At 42.5% G+C, this 15,601-nt stretch overlaps 1 protein-coding gene across 3 annotated transcripts in view; it reads left to right on the top strand.

Moving 5' to 3' along the window:
- The window catches only part of cadm3 (cell adhesion molecule 3), a 121,428-nt gene that overhangs the window by 71,763 nt on the left and 34,064 nt on the right, over window positions 1–15,601 (top strand). For all 3 annotated transcript variants that reach the window (XM_061731872.1, XM_061731873.1, XM_061731874.1), the window contains exon 5: window positions 8,627–8,764. In XM_061731872.1, the coding sequence (XP_061587856.1) occupies window positions 8,627–8,764 (138 nt within the window). The remainder of the gene's footprint in view (window positions 1–8,626; window positions 8,765–15,601) is intronic.

Below are 15,601 nucleotides of genomic sequence, written 5' to 3' on the forward strand. Positions count from 1 at the left end.
TTTCTGGGTTTGAAGTAAAAGAGAATATGTTAATGATGTTATACAAATACTTAAATAGGAAGAACTTCTTTTGATTTTTGGTAAATTTTTCATTATTTTTCCAGTTTTGGTAAAATTCAAAGCAGTTTTTTTTTCCCCTTTCTGTTCACGTCTCTGGAAGGCTCTTCATAAGATTTCATTTATTTGTCTGCAGTAGTCTTGAAAACATGTCTTTCTTCTCAGTGCAGGTTCTATAGCGAGCGGGGACATACACGCCTCCCTGCTGTTAACACTCAGGCACGTCTCCTTTGAGACTGATTGACGTCTCTGCAGTTCAGCTTTATTGTCCTGTCTGTCTTAATTTCTCTCATATAACTGCTGGATTGTGACAAATTCAAATGGATGACTTGGAGCTTCTGGCATCTTTTCTCATCTTCAACCATGGACGCCCCTGTGTCTTTTGCAAAAAGAGACGGTACACTAAAAATTTGAACTGATCAGATTGCAGTAGTTTAACGCAGCTCGTCTAAATGTGGGAAAAAGTGCCTGAAAACCACCTAGTTACTCGGTGGTGGTACCAACCCCGCAGGGTCTTCCTTGTCTCAGAGCCAGATTAAGTGCGACCCTGCGGATGTCCATTGTATCTGTGGCTTGCAGGGGGAAAGTTGCACGTAAGCATGGAGGAAAGTATTGCTCTCTCAGCAGTTTAGTGTTGAACTTCTGTGAAGTTAGGGGCACTTCTGAAGAACTGATTTAGGAAGAATGCCTACAGCCAGTGCAGTTAAGACAGATTTAGCAAGACATTTATTTTTTATGGAGAAAGGTTTATAAGCACTGGAATCTACATTGCTCTTACTGCAGCTTCATTGTGTCTTTTTATTAGGCACAGTTTTAATGACAAGCAATCATCTGTGTCTCCGAGCAATATGATCTTCATAAAATAGTCATCCGCAGTGTCAGGGACGATCAGAAAATGTGCTTCAAACACGGTTTAAAAAAAAACCAGACGTGTCTTAACAGCACTTTATAATGTTAGGACAATGTTGATGCTGATCTTGTTTACAGTGTTAACCTTTGAGCAAGGCTGTAACCTCACATAACTATCATGTGGATATGAAGCGGCTGCACTCGTCCTCAGAGAGAAGGATACTATTACCTTTGTGTGATGTTTCCCCGCAGCGTGCAATAAATTGTGGTCACCATGACAGTGGAGAGTGGGCCTGCACATTGATTAGATATTGGGCTAATTGGCTTCGAATCCCCCACAAATGGCATTTCAGGTATCGACTTTGATTTGTCGAGCTGCGTTCTAGCCACTCAGTGCTGGCTTGCCATGGCAGCGTTTCAGCGAGATGAGAATGTGCTTCTGCAAAGTGATGCAGCAGCTCACAGCCAAACAGTGGGACCGCAGTGGCGCCTTCACGTGCACATGGAAACGACAGCTGGTCCGATATCCCTTGGAGGGTGTCGGGGGTGCATTTACAGCCAATACGTCAGGCCTTCCAGGGCCACTTTTAAATTGGTGTTTTATAAATTTAGCCATTGCACTTATCATGTTTTTTTCTTCTTATTTTTTTTTTTTAAAGCTTCCACTAGTTAACATTGCATTGACTTCTGATATGGCCTGAGATTAGTTCTGGTTTTTAAAGTTAATTTCCCATATTGAAGAGCTTTCATCAACACTTTCGCTTCCTCTGAGCATCTCTGACTCTGTAGCTGCATCATAATTTGCCAAGAAATTCTTGGACAACCACCCAAGCTGCAGAGGGGTCTTGCTTAATTCTTTTAGAAAATGCACTTAGTGGAAACAAGAGATGCTAGAATTCAGATATTTAGGGTGGGGCAGGGTGGCTTATGTTTACACGGCTGTTCTGTAGCTAAAAAGCCAAAGGGCTGTTCCTCAAATGTGGGATTACTCATTTGGCAGCAGCCGGAGCATCCTTGAATAAATCACTTATTTATTCAGATGCCTTGGCACTTCTACAAAGTATAATGAAAAGAATTAAATATACTGTTGTTGCCCTGGACAACAGCATTAAAAGTTCATTTTTGTGCATATTTAAGAGTGGAGAGAATTGCTTGCCAAAGGAAGGTGAAGCCAGGCTTTCTTCAGGTCTTTAATTCAAATGAGCATGAGAGCCACTCATCTGTATTTCCTTCATTTAGTTCTGTTATTGTGGTTCAAGCTCTTTTTTTTTTTTCCAATTCACCGTAATTGACAGCAGTGACACTACACTCTGCATCTGATAAATAGTTTATGACCCCTGAGAGGGAGCCCACCCATTAAAAATGTATGGTAAAACGTCTAAAACACCCGGTTCTCTGTGGGAAAATCAGGAAAGATACAGAGCTTTTAGCATAACCGTGTTTCTTTTCTTTTTTTTTCTCAATGCTTCACCCTTGTTTTGACACGTGGAGGCTTTGACTTTCACACAGTCAATTACACCTCGGCACACAAGTGCTGAGTGTGGTCAGTTTTAAATGACCATGTGCCTGCAAGAGTAAAATGTGTGTCAAGCCTCAGTACTGTCCTGAGCTAAGCAGAGAATAATTCATCATGACTTTATTCTCCCTCGTCTTGTGGAGGAAAAGGTCTCAACAGGGCTTCTCCAGCCAGTCCTGTATGTGCAGTATTATTCCTCCATTAATATTCAGTGCTACTTTTTTAGCCCGAGAGTTTCCGCACACAGTGCACTACATCAAATGCTGCTACATTAAAAATTGACCACATTTTATTTTTTTGATGTACACCCTTGTTAGAGTGGGGGTGGTTTTAAGTGGCGTTTCTATTTGTCAACCCACAAAGAAGAAAAAAGTCTCACAGGAAGGTACATTTTTCCACATTGTCTAACACGTAGAGGTGTCAATATGTAAGGATAAAAAGTGGCAACAGATCCTTAGGCTGCTGCGCTGCACGGGGCGTGCATGTTTGCTACGGCAGCGTGCAAACCAAGAAACCATGTCACCTTATCCCCAAAGGACTTCTAGAGATCTCCTTCTAGGGGTACACAGAGAGGTTGTGTACCAACTGAGAGATGCTGTCTCTCCAGTGAGACCTGGGTTTGCTCCGAGGCCTCCCTCCGGTGGGGCATTTCCAAAACACCTCCCCCAGAAGCTGTCTGGCTTAAACACTTCGAGTGGTTGAGTAAAAAACAGATTACAATTATTGCTAAATCATTTAAAGGGCTTTTTCGCTCAGGGAACTTTTACGACAAAGACTTTAAAGGCCTTCAGAATGATAAAACTTCACTTTTGGCATCTGCGCTCTTGATTGAATAAATCCCACTCTTAAGGCAGCACAAAAGGCTTCCTTTGGAGTTAAAATATCGGCTTCAGTTTAACTTAATCGGTTTCTATCTGTTCTTTCCATCTCACATCCTTTCTATCAGCAAAAACCAGCCCAAGTAGCTTTGGTCTCCCGTTCTGGTGGCCGACGTATCGCGTCGCTAGCAAAACGACAGTGGAGATCACGGCGGAGGCAATTAAGAGACTCGAAAAAGCAGTGATGAAAGTGGAAATGAGAGTAGCCGAGCAACATTGTGCAGTATTGTGAAAGCGAGTTGCGCGAGGGACATGAGAAGAGAGAGGTGTGTAGCTCCTGCTTCTTACATGTAAATCAGCCAGATGGAGTAATTGGAATAAACCATGTGGAGGGGTGACAATGAGCACCAGCTAACCTTGTCTGCCTGAACTAGTTTCCTTTTAGATACAATTACATATCAAATGGTCAAAGTTGGGGAAGTCTTTTAGCGTGCGCTCACTTTAGAGTAATTTGGTGCTATCGTTATGAAACAGACTCTCAGATCTTCTCTGCGGCGCCGTCTATGTAGTGCTATCAACGTTGCTTTCAGAAATGTGAGTGATACATGCACTAACACACCCTGACATCATTTCCAGTTGCTGGCTTTTGTCCTGTGCGTTTGTGATAAGTGGAACGATCCCTCTGCTCATCACCCTGAAGGACACATAGCAGCCATGATTTCCAGAATCAAGTTCACATTTTGATTTGTCCGATTCCCATCTCGCCTCACTGCATCTTCTTCTCGGCCCAGAAAGTGTTGTTTTTAGTTGTTTTTTGTTTTATATACGTGGTACTATTTTATCCGGCGGTTATGGGTGCCATGATAAGCTATGTGTGCCGATAATGGATGCTGAAATTGTTCCTGAACCTGTGCAGCACTTTCCGCCACAGAATCATCGCCGTCAAGGTTTAGAGCTCACAGCCGCTCGCTATCGGTTCTCAGCCTCTCCCCATTCGTACAGAACCATTAAGCTTAAATTGTCGACTATCCTCACCTCAAAATAAACCTGGATTTTTGCAGAAAAAATAAAGAAAACAAAAATTATACAAATGTATGCAGAATGTATATCTTGCTGTGTTTAATAAAATCCAGAGCTTAGTAAGTTATTTACACAACATCTCAAAGTACATCCTCTGAATTTGGTGTCATCTATCTATCTACCCATCCATCCATCCATCTATTTATCTATCCATCCATCTATCTACTGTATCTATCCATCCATCTTGCCAATTAAAAGAATAAAGGCTATATTTCTCCTTCCTGGCATCCGCTCTGGTTTTTTCCCCTCATATCGATCCACCTCTAACTTCCTCTCTAAGCATCTCCTCTTGTAATCTTTCAACTATATTTCTTTCCATTACTCTCTCTATCCTGCCGTAATGCACGAGATGGCACTTTGCAGTAGACGGCAGGCCAAATGTTCATTATTTTTAAAAGCTGAGTGACAGCAAAGCGTGCCAGCACTCGGAGAAAAGTTCTGCCTACGACTCCAGATTGAGCACAGCCAGTTCCCGGAAACTTCTTTTCCTCCTCTTTCTTTGCTTTCAGCCACGGCGGCGAAGGAAAAGTGGATGCTGGAATATCTGGCACAGCGAAGGTGGAGATTTTTTTTTTTTTTCCCGCTTTTGTTGTTTCCCGCTCCGGGTTAAAACGGTAGTTAGGCAAGAATGTGTTTTAATTTGAAGCGAATGCGGGCAAACCGCCCCGGGAGGAGGAAGACGCAGCGTGGGACTCTGGTTTGGCCGGAGGGGTCCTGGTGTTTCACGTGGCTGGAGTCTGACCTTTTGTTCATGTTGTCTCTCCGTCGCTGTCAGCCGGGCTCGTCACCCGGGGCGCCGTTACCCCCCCCACCACCGTAAAAGAAAACAATCAGTCCCACTGAGTCAGTAAATCCCATCCTGGCTTTTAAATATTACATTCTACAAGCCTGTTTTAATAATTTCTGTAAAATATAATTAAATTGACATTTTAAACTGACCTGTAGTACTGAAAAGGAAGAAATCACACAATATTTTTCAGACTCATTTGAATTGCAGAATTGTCAAGACTGACAGGGGGGGATGCGGGGCCCCTGCTGATTTTAAAGGGATAGGACATTATTATTTTCCTCGTTGAATTAATTGCATTTCCACAAACATCTCAGTGGGCAGCCATCTGCCATTTGGGACTTCTCTGCAAATGTTGGAATACTTAATATTAGAGCCACAAGTGCTGCAGGAATGTTAAGTTAATGAAGGGTTTTATCATTTTCTTTTGGGAGCTTCTGTGAGCTTCTGTCATGTTTTGAAGTCTTACTAAAAATGTGGTTAGCATTTCAAATGTGTCACTAGACTGAAATGCGTGCGAGTCTGACCTTCTTCAACAGAAAAAAGAAAACCTCAAGAAACAGTTTTAACTTTAACTGTGTTATTATGTGGAATTTTCCTGTGAAATGTCAGACTGATTATTTTTCACAGTTAGATATTAGTATAGACTGATGGGCCGCTGCAGATGATTTAGAGTCCATTTATAGTATGTTGGATTACTGCAGATTGAAGCAGTTAGATGGCTTTTCTCACCTTTTTGTTCTTTTTTGGGGTGGTCAGGAGCTTTAGTTTTCACAGGGAACCTGTCTGAAGATGCATCTTATCTCATTCACACCAAATGTTGCAATATTCACTTGAGAACGAGCAACCAGGTCCCCGTGAAACGGCCGGATGATGGATGGTGGAGAGTAAAAGTGGGCCGAGTATTGAAACCGACCCTCAGACAGATATTTTTCTCTCACTTCTCTTTTATTAGTCTACTCTGTGGTTTTACTTAGAAACCCTGTTTTCTTAGCTTTGGTTACAAGATTAAGAGAAGAAAAACATACATTTTTGAATTGCAACGTTTCATTGTGAGAATGCTCAGAGTTTTGGTAAATGAGTCGTTGGTTTTGCAGTTAACACTTGTTGGTCCTTTTTTAAATTGATTATTTGTAACTCTGCAGACATTTTAGGTGTTTTAAAGAATGGCTCTTTTGCTGCGTTCCATTTACCTCGGAAGTCGGAACTCGGAACTGGGAATTACGTCACAGCCGAGTTATCAGCGTTCCAGTTACAAAGTGGGTAAACAAGTTTGTAGTTCGCATATACCACATGAAAAATGTAAATTACACTATAGCAGCATATATATGCCGAACAATACTTGTATACGACTGATTTAGTGTGACCAAAACTAGAATGAAGTGCTACGAATTTTTACAGAGCTCTCTTCTACTGTTTACAACCGGGGCAGCCATCTTGGAATCTGAACTCGGGGGTGGTGAAGACTCTCCCACTTTCCCAGTGGGAAATCCCACTTCGTAGGGCGTTCCAGTTGAAAAATCCAACTGGGAACTGGGAAATCCCCACTTCCGAGGACAAATGGAACGCTGCATTTAACACGCCTGTATGAGTCATCACACAAAGCCCGCCCCTGCTCTACTACGATTGGTTCGGTATGTTCTGTACCAGTGGAAATGGCTCTGAGTGGGGGGCGGACCAATCCCGTTTTGTGAGGTGAACAAATACGGTTCAGTTGTGTCCAGTCTCACCAAATGTTAGTTATGCTGGTCCGCTGTGGGAAAGTGATGATAGAGTTTTAGGGAAATTGTACATGGTATTTATGTTTAACGTGGTAACATCGACTGCCATCCCCATCATTTCATGGGGATGCTCCTTTACACAGTGTCAGGGTGCGGTTGAGTAGGACCCAGATGCAAGAGACGGAGGTGGCAGAAGTTGCCAGAAAAACATCTAAAAAAAAAAAACCCAAAGCGCTGCAGAGCAGGATAGCAAAACAAAAACAAAAGAGCCTAAACTTGACAAAAATCCAAAAACACGACACGACACATGGAGGAAGAACAGTACAGATCAGCAAGAGAAAGATAAGACAAGAGATACACAGAGGGCTTGACGAGACACAGGTAGAAGCGATCAGGGTAGATGGGAACGAGGGAAGTAAAGACAGAACTAAAACGCAGGGACATGGGTTTTCAAAATAAAACAGGACGTAAATACAAAAACCCACAAGCATGACATAGTTTACAAATACTTAACAACCAAGTTATTCTGGATGTTTTCACTGTTCAGCCTCATGAAAATAATCACAACCTCTTTGATATTGTGTTATGTAGTAGTGACACAGATGCAGTTTTCAACCAGGACAGCCTTGTTTTATTCATGAGAAACAAAATTGCCCTATTCTTTTATGTCTTTTGGGTAGAAATCAACATATTTTTTGTTTTACTTTTACTCAGCGGTTGCTTAGGTTTGGACAAAGAAGTGCTTGTTAAAGTTGGGGATGATGAATACTTTGAGCAAGTCAGCCTGACCACAGAAAGTTAGATAAGCATGTGGAGGATTGTCTTCCCTGAGATGTGAAAGTGGAAAGCTCATGGTGACAGTTTTCCAGCCCCTTTGTGACCCTCTGCATGGTGCTGGTATAACTAACAGATGACTAACGGTAATAGGGATGACTAACAGATGAACGTCAGGAAACGATGAACACACTTTCGCAGTGATGTATTTTTTTTCCGTCAAACTGGCACTATGGCATGCGTAGTACAATACCTGATGACTGGGCATGACTCACAACAGACAGTAGGCAAGTTTTTTTGTTTTTCCTTTCTAATGATGGGTAAATTAAAGCAGATTTGGCAGCTTTGTCTTTGCAACGTCTGCAGTGTTTCCGTTACCTTCAAGTGTAAGTTCAGCTTGCTCTTTGATGTAAAACACCTTTGGACAATGAAACCAGATCAAATTTGGCCTTTAAGCCAAGCAACTGTGTGCAAATAGCTCAGAAATGCAAGACATTCTCCTCTCCAGGAAGGTTACCTGGATTGTAACTTCAGCATTTTCCTCTCAGACGGAAGCGGCCATTATCTGCACAGCCGTAATTGGTCGCTTGTCAGCAAAATAGAGAGACATTCTTGTGCACCAGCCATGAAAAACACTAATAAACAGTAGATATGATGCCCTGGAAGGTCTGAGCTGCTGTGCAATAGCTATGAACCATTTGGAGTGCAAATCATTGCCAACCTGCATCATTATTTGACTCCCAGCTGGTTTCCATTCAGGCTTTCAGTAGTGACCACAGATATTCAAGCTTCTCTTTCGTAAAAAGGATACCACATCTTTCACATCATTTTAGTTTTCATCCAGTTTGATACATCACAACTTTGCAAGCTTAGTTGGTTCTTGTTGAAAACTGCAAACTCCCTTTTTTTTGTTTCTTTTATTTTGTTGTTGTGTCTAGCTAGAACATGTAGCTTGCAGCATTAAAGCTCCCCCTCTCCCTGTTGCCAGCTGTCCAACTTTTCTTACGCTGCTTCCTCTCTCTAGGCGTGCCCGATGACCCTCAGATCTCCGGCTCTGACGATCCAGTGAAGGAGGGAGAAACCGTCACCCTGACCTGCACCAGCACTGGCAGCAAGCCCCCCGCCAGGTTGCGTTGGTACAAAGGAGACCAGGAGGTGCAAGGTGAGAGATGTAGCCAGGATGTGACTGTTTTCTTTGCACACTTGTGTTTTTTTTTTTTTTATCTGAGAATAGCGCACAGGCTAGTGTGGTTATTACTGTTGTAGCGATTTGATAGTGAACATATGCATCACGTACTGTATGTGCATTTGGGTGTATTTTTGCTTCGGTGTGTGAATCACGCTGCCTGCTGTCTCTTGATGGGCCCTAAACCTGCGTCTGCAAACACGTCTGTCCTACAGCGAGAGCAGGCTGCTTGAACGTGTGAGTTTAGAAAACATGCCGGCGGGGTGTTCGTGCCCTTCTCTCCCAATATTCCTCCCCATCCCGACCCTTCCAACGTGTCTGCTCGCATGTGCCAAGGGAGTTTGTGTGTTTGCTTTTATTATGTTTTTCATTGACCCAAAATTTATGCAGAGCTGCATATCTGCAGCTGTGAGTGACACAACGGTAAGAGAGAGATAGCACGGGTCACATTTAGCCGGTTATAGCTGCAGCTCCCGGCCATAAAAGACAGGCCATAAGAGGAAGATGAAGGGATGTGGTCAAACAGCGATAGAAGCACATTTGCATAATGCTGGAATGAATGTTTGTTTTGTTGAAGATAAACAGGAGGAATGAGCAGGAAGATGAAAGCGATAGAAGGAATACAGTAATGATGGCATGAAAGGAAAAAAAACCGAACTGCCGTTTTATTAAATGGTCAAACCGGAGATCAAGGATATGTCTGGCAGCCTCTGACTTCCACCGGTGGTGTTGGCAGCAATGACTTTTTCTCCAAATTACTGCCACGTTTCCTGTAAAACCCCCTGATTCTTGTTGCCTCATCAGTCAAAGGTTTTCTGCTGTGCTTTACTGAGCTGAACATGTTGAAGGTTTTGCGTGTGCTGCCCTTTCACCGCTTGCACGGCTTGCACCATCTGCCCCGATAAGAAGCTCTCTGATTGCGTCGGAAGTGCAACGTCCTCCGTCTGGCGGAAACTTCCAGTCCGAAAATGCTTCTCCTAAATTGGCCGGTTTCAGAATTGCAGTTCTTTGTGCAGAAATCATACAAATATGTTGATATGTTATGATACGGATATGTTGATCAAAAAATGCAGCTCTTATGCAGCAGAAATGTCCGTCTGGTCCAGATGCCTTGGCAATGTTGTTGTAATTATGGACTGAAAGGAATCAAAAGAATGGACTAAAGCTACAAAGAGATGGAGGAATGAGAGAGAGATGTCTGCCTGAGGAGAGATTATCTGTTCCCTTTGTTACAGCTGAACTGGAAACAGGAGGCAGAGAGACAGAAGAGGACTTTAGAGAGGAAAATGCTTTTGGAGGAAATCTTACACCCCAAAATAAAATGCAAAACATTTTATTTTTATCCACTGCTAGATATTTGAATTTTTCTGGGTACAAATTTTCATGCAAAGTGTATCAGCTGAGGAAGTCATCGAATTCACAGAACTTATATTTACCCTGGGTATACCTGCACAACATGATTTACATCCCCGGTGCACTTAATGACATTATAGAGAAGGTTGTGCCTTTTATGTGGAAAGATGAAAAGAGAAAGTTTGGAGGTTGGCAAACATGACGGATGAATGAAACAAGCAAGAGCACTTCTGACACAGAGCCACACTTAATGATGGAGATTTGTTTTTTTCCTTTGTTGGATTTGAATATAAACGTATAAATAAAACAGAAGTCTCAGAAAACAGGGCTCAGCTGTTAAATCTGCTGAAATAAAAAACAAACAGATATGTGTGTGTTTTCATCCACCCCTGTTGTGTCGAAGGGTAGTTCATGCTGGGGCTTCTTCTTCGGCCAGAACTGCAGGAGACAGACGTGCAACAGGATCGCATCATTAAGCGCCTCCGAGTCAAACCTCAAACCGAGGAAAACAATGTGAATATGAATAAATTAAGAGGACTGAAAGCTTGGAACCAGAAACCACAGGGTCCATTTGAGATGTTTGTCCAACTAAGACAAAACTTTGTCCGTCAATCCATCCATCCATCCATCCATCCATCCATCCATCCATCCATCCATCCATCCATCCATCCATCCATCCATCCATCCATCCATCCATCCATCCATCCATCCATCCATCCATCCATCCATCCATCCAAATTTGGATCATCTACTTGCTGAACTTTGGCTGAACCCTGTTCTCGTTACACTTAGTTGCATTTAATATTATAAGTTGTTTTTTTGCATTGCATGAAAACTAATTTGGTTATATATTTGAGGCTTTCCAACTGAGAAGGTTTATGCATAAATGGAAAACAGAAATGAAAGCAGCTGTATGGAAGCTGTAGTGCTGCAGTTAGTGCTTGGAGCTCCAAGCCTTTTCTCTGTATGTTTTGGACAATTAGATGAGAAAAGCTGAATAATCCTTCAAATTTAAAGCCCAGACATGGTCCCTCTAATCTAATGTGTCCCGGGTCTTCCTCGGGGTCTCCTCCCGGTGGGATGTGCTCGGACGACCTCACCGGACGACCTCCCCGGGGAGTCGTCCAGGCGGCATCCTCACCAGATGTCCAGCCGCCTCACCTGACTCCTCCTCTCTGCTCCACTCTGAGCTCCTCCCAGACGACATGTGTCATATGAAAAAAGAGTTCACAGACTCTCTTGCACCTCACAATTTTTTTCAAAGACTTCACAACATTTTAAAACGTACAATTCCAGCACACATTTTCCAGCTATTCACGAATGTATCATCTTGTTTCCAAATCTTTGAGCAAGTTTCTGAGGACACTCCAACCGATGCAGCTTTTGGCGGATCCCCTTTCCTCCACTGTGGCAGACGTAAAATAATGTGGAAGTTGTCTTTTACTTTATCTGTATTTTATGCCACACAAAACTGAATGGAGCAAAAAAAAAACAGTAAAGATCCCACGTAGGACTTAACAGACACTGGAACCGCGGAGAGAGAAAGGAAACTCTTCAAAACAATACTCTTTAAAATAAGGCAGTCAGGCTAACCGCTAACGTATGTATATGTATGCACTTTCTCTAGTCTAGTGCAAGGTCCTGCAGATTTTACTCTTTAACATTTTGAAAGTGAGACATCTGTTAAGCTGAGCAAATTCTACATAGATATCTATTGTGTGTTTAGTTCCAACAGAAGTAAAGCTTATGCTTCCCCCGAATGCCAAAAGAGGCTGTATTTCATTGATCCCTCCACAACCTCTTTACTTCTGAGTCTATGGAGCCTAAAGTCAACGTGTGAATACTACAGTCCATTGAAAAGTCATATTTAATGTTTTTACCTTTACTTAGCATTCAGTGTGAAAGGGACATCCAGAGTCTTCCTTAGGGCACCTTTTTAAAAAAAAAAGGGAAAGAAGAGAAGAAATGAGAGAGACAGAGAGAGAGATCTCAAGGTGATCGGCTTGATATGAATGATGGTCTGTTTCAGGCCTCGTCCAGCTGTCCTCGCATTGTGCAATCAGTCATCGCTGGAGTCACACACACACACACACACACACACACACACACACACACACACACACACACACACACACACACACACACACACACCCCTTAGGTCCTACACGCAAAGATTGTGGCCGAGGAGAGATGATAATCATGCAAGCACGCGGCGCTCATCTCCGGTTAGACGCTGGCGCAGCGCCACGGGTCACTGTGGTGTTTTTACAGCCTCTCATTCATGCGGCCGGACGTTATGTACACGCTCGAGTCTGTGGATGTTGGAAAGATGAGCCCATGGATGGCTGCTTGACACCACTCTGACAGCACCGCTGACAGGGAAAGGAGCGAGGGAGAGATGCGAAGAGAGGGGAAGGAAGGAGAGTGGCTGAATGTGTGTGAGAGTTTGTGTGTGTGTGTGTGTGTGTGTGTGTGTGTGTGTGTGTGTGTGTGTGTGTGTGTGTGTGTGTGTGTGTGTGTGTGTGTGTGTGTGTGTGTGTGTGTGTGTGTGTGTGTGTGTGTGTGACGGAGAAAGAAACACCTTGAACCAAAAAAGCCATGGTGAGGGTGAAGGAACTGAGCAGAGAAGTGAGAGTGAAGGGGCAGAGTTGTGTATCTGTGTGTGCATGTGTGTGTGTGTACATAAAAATAGACAGAGCGACTGTGAGGATGCCGAGAGAGGGATGGAAGCTGCAAAAGAAGCGACTAGAGAGAGGCAGATGGAAAAAGAGACAGCAGAAGGGGAATTAAGAAAACCACAAAAGAAGTAGTGAGGCAGCTTTGTGGCTGAGTAGGAGCAGGCCCGGGGGGAGAGGATGAAGCGAAGGGAGACCAATTTTAAAGAAGAGGGATGGAGACCGGAGAGCGCAACAGGAGAGAGGAGAGAAAAAGGAGTGAAGGCTGACGAAATGGAGAGAAAAATCCAGAAAGAGGATTTAGATGTAGCGAGAGGAGAGAGGAGAGGACAGAGAGCAAGGGAGAGACTGTGGGAAAGGGAGTGGTAATTGAGAAGAATGAAAGGCTAAGAGCTTTGAAGACTGTATTAGTTGTACTGTGTGAAAGGGCCATGGATCATTTAGTGACATCGATGCATCGGATTGGGGATAATGGGGATTTATGGTGGCACTTAAAACCATAGCGGCTGAATTCCAGCCCAAATTGTCATAATGCAGAACGTGGGACGGATGGTGAAGGCTACATGGGCGTGGGGCGGCGTGGGGCGGCGTGGGGCTGCGTAACGGAGGACACGAGGCGGGCCGGGGACGCCGGAGGAGCAGACGGCGGCCAAAAAACAACAGCCTCAAAATCTTTTCTTCCTTTAAAAGGAAAGAAAACAGCAAATTTGATTTGAATATCAAACATACGCACACTGACTCAGCTCTCAGATGCAAAGGATGTAAGATCAGGAGGATTTGAACGTCCCAGAATCTGCAGCAGAAACTGTACTTGACATTTTACACCCTTGCAGAAGGCGCTGAGATTTTGTTAGTGAACACTCGTAATAGATCATCGTAGGGCTGGGCGATATGGACCAAAAGTCATATCTCGATATTTTCTAGCTGAATGGCGATACTCGATATATATCTCGATGTTTTTTCTGTGCCTTAATTGGGGTTTCCCCTAAAGCATTATAGCATAGCATCTCTGTTAGCTTCATTTTTTTCTGAGGCAAACCCTTAAAAAAACAGTCAGTTTTAATACAAAGCCTCGTGCCAAATGTCACACAGGTACCTTTATTAACAGAGGTCTGCACAATATCAAAATGTATAAAACAAATGAAATAAAAATAAACTGCCTGCATTTATAGAATAAAAATGCTTCTTGAATAAAATAAAACAAATATCCCTTTCCTGCATAACAATTAAATTAAAATACACTGTGCAATTAATACAATGTAGACAGTAACAGGCAGACTTTTCCACTGAGGTTGACAGTTGTGCAAATAACAAAACATTTGTGCAAATCTCAAATAAAAAATTCAAGTCAATTTGTCACAAAATAAGCCATATCAAAATCATAAAAAAAAAAAAATGTAAAAAAAAAAAAAAAAATGTAATGAGGGCTAAATAAAATTCATAAAATTAACTTTGAGCAAAATGCTGCTTGAATATTTAGCTCGAGTCATCCAACAGAAGCAGATCCAGTCGAGGCGGACAAAGAAAATCCTTCTCGACAGCCGTCGTCACCTGGAAATCCAGGAAGAGGAACCGTCTGTTCAAATTCTAACCTGATGTGAACTCTGACTTTTTCACTTCCCTAATCCGATTTAAAAGAAAATTAGCGACGACGGTTTCGGTTATTCAAAAGTCATCCTCTTCTGCAGCGCGGGGGCTTTAGCTGAGCACAAGTTTATTCTCGTTCACAGTTACACAGTTACGTCTTTCAGGCGCCGAGTAGAATCAGACGTTTCTACTTTTAGGAACTAAGCAGGCTTCACTTGAACAGCTGGGAGTTAAGCACGTCTTTGAGTTTTGCTCATTCACTTTACTTCCTCCCTGGAGTCTGGCTTTCATTTCTGTTCATCAGTAGCAGCTTCAGATTTAAGCTGCCACTGATTATCTTTTTTTTTTTTTTTCATTAATGATCAATCCAAATTAAATCTTTTCGTCACAATTATGTCCCAGAAACGAAAATTGAAACACCTTTAAATTATGTCTGACAGACTCTTCAAAAAAAAAACAACCCCAAAGATATTTATGGAAAAGCATGAATGCCACTTTTGAAACAGTAATTTTCCGAACAACTGTACTTTTCATGTCTTGGTTATTAAGAGCCATTTTTACTCACTACTGTTTTTAAATGATAAAATTCATTATTGTTTCAAGTTAAAAAAAAAAAAACACTGCTTTGCCAAGAAGAATACAAAATATACTTGTTTTTTTTCCACATTTTGTTTCCCTCCTAATTTGAAAGTGACACTTTATGAGAATAATATCAAATTCTCTCAATGCATTTTGCATCCAACACAAACAAAGCACTTTAATCCCACTGACAGACGGGTTTGTCTGATGACAACGGCAATGTTTTTGACCCATTTGTTCCATCAGCTAATGGAATTGACTCACTTTTATTTTTCTCAGCGCTAACTCGGCCCCTCTGATCACAAATATGCATCTCCAGCCATAAAGTCCCGAGCACGCTTGCCGGAGTAATTGCTGCATCCACTTGTTTCATTCTCCTAATATGATTATTTTATGGTGGCTTGTATGCTGGAGGGCTGATGCATCAGCAGATCCAGCATCTCATCTGCATGGCATCGCCTCCTCGGGGGATGTTTGTCTCAGCCAGGCACTGGTTGCCCACCTTTTTCATTCAACTGTTATGAGCTTTATAGAGAGGTACGTGTATCCCATACAATTTTTAACAGGTGCCGGAGTGGATTTGAGCTTAAATATGATAGAATATTAAAAGCACATATGA

Source organism: Cololabis saira, chromosome 10 (assembly GCF_033807715.1).
Source record: "Cololabis saira isolate AMF1-May2022 chromosome 10, fColSai1.1, whole genome shotgun sequence".
NCBI lineage: Eukaryota > Metazoa > Chordata > Actinopteri > Beloniformes > Belonidae > Cololabis > Cololabis saira.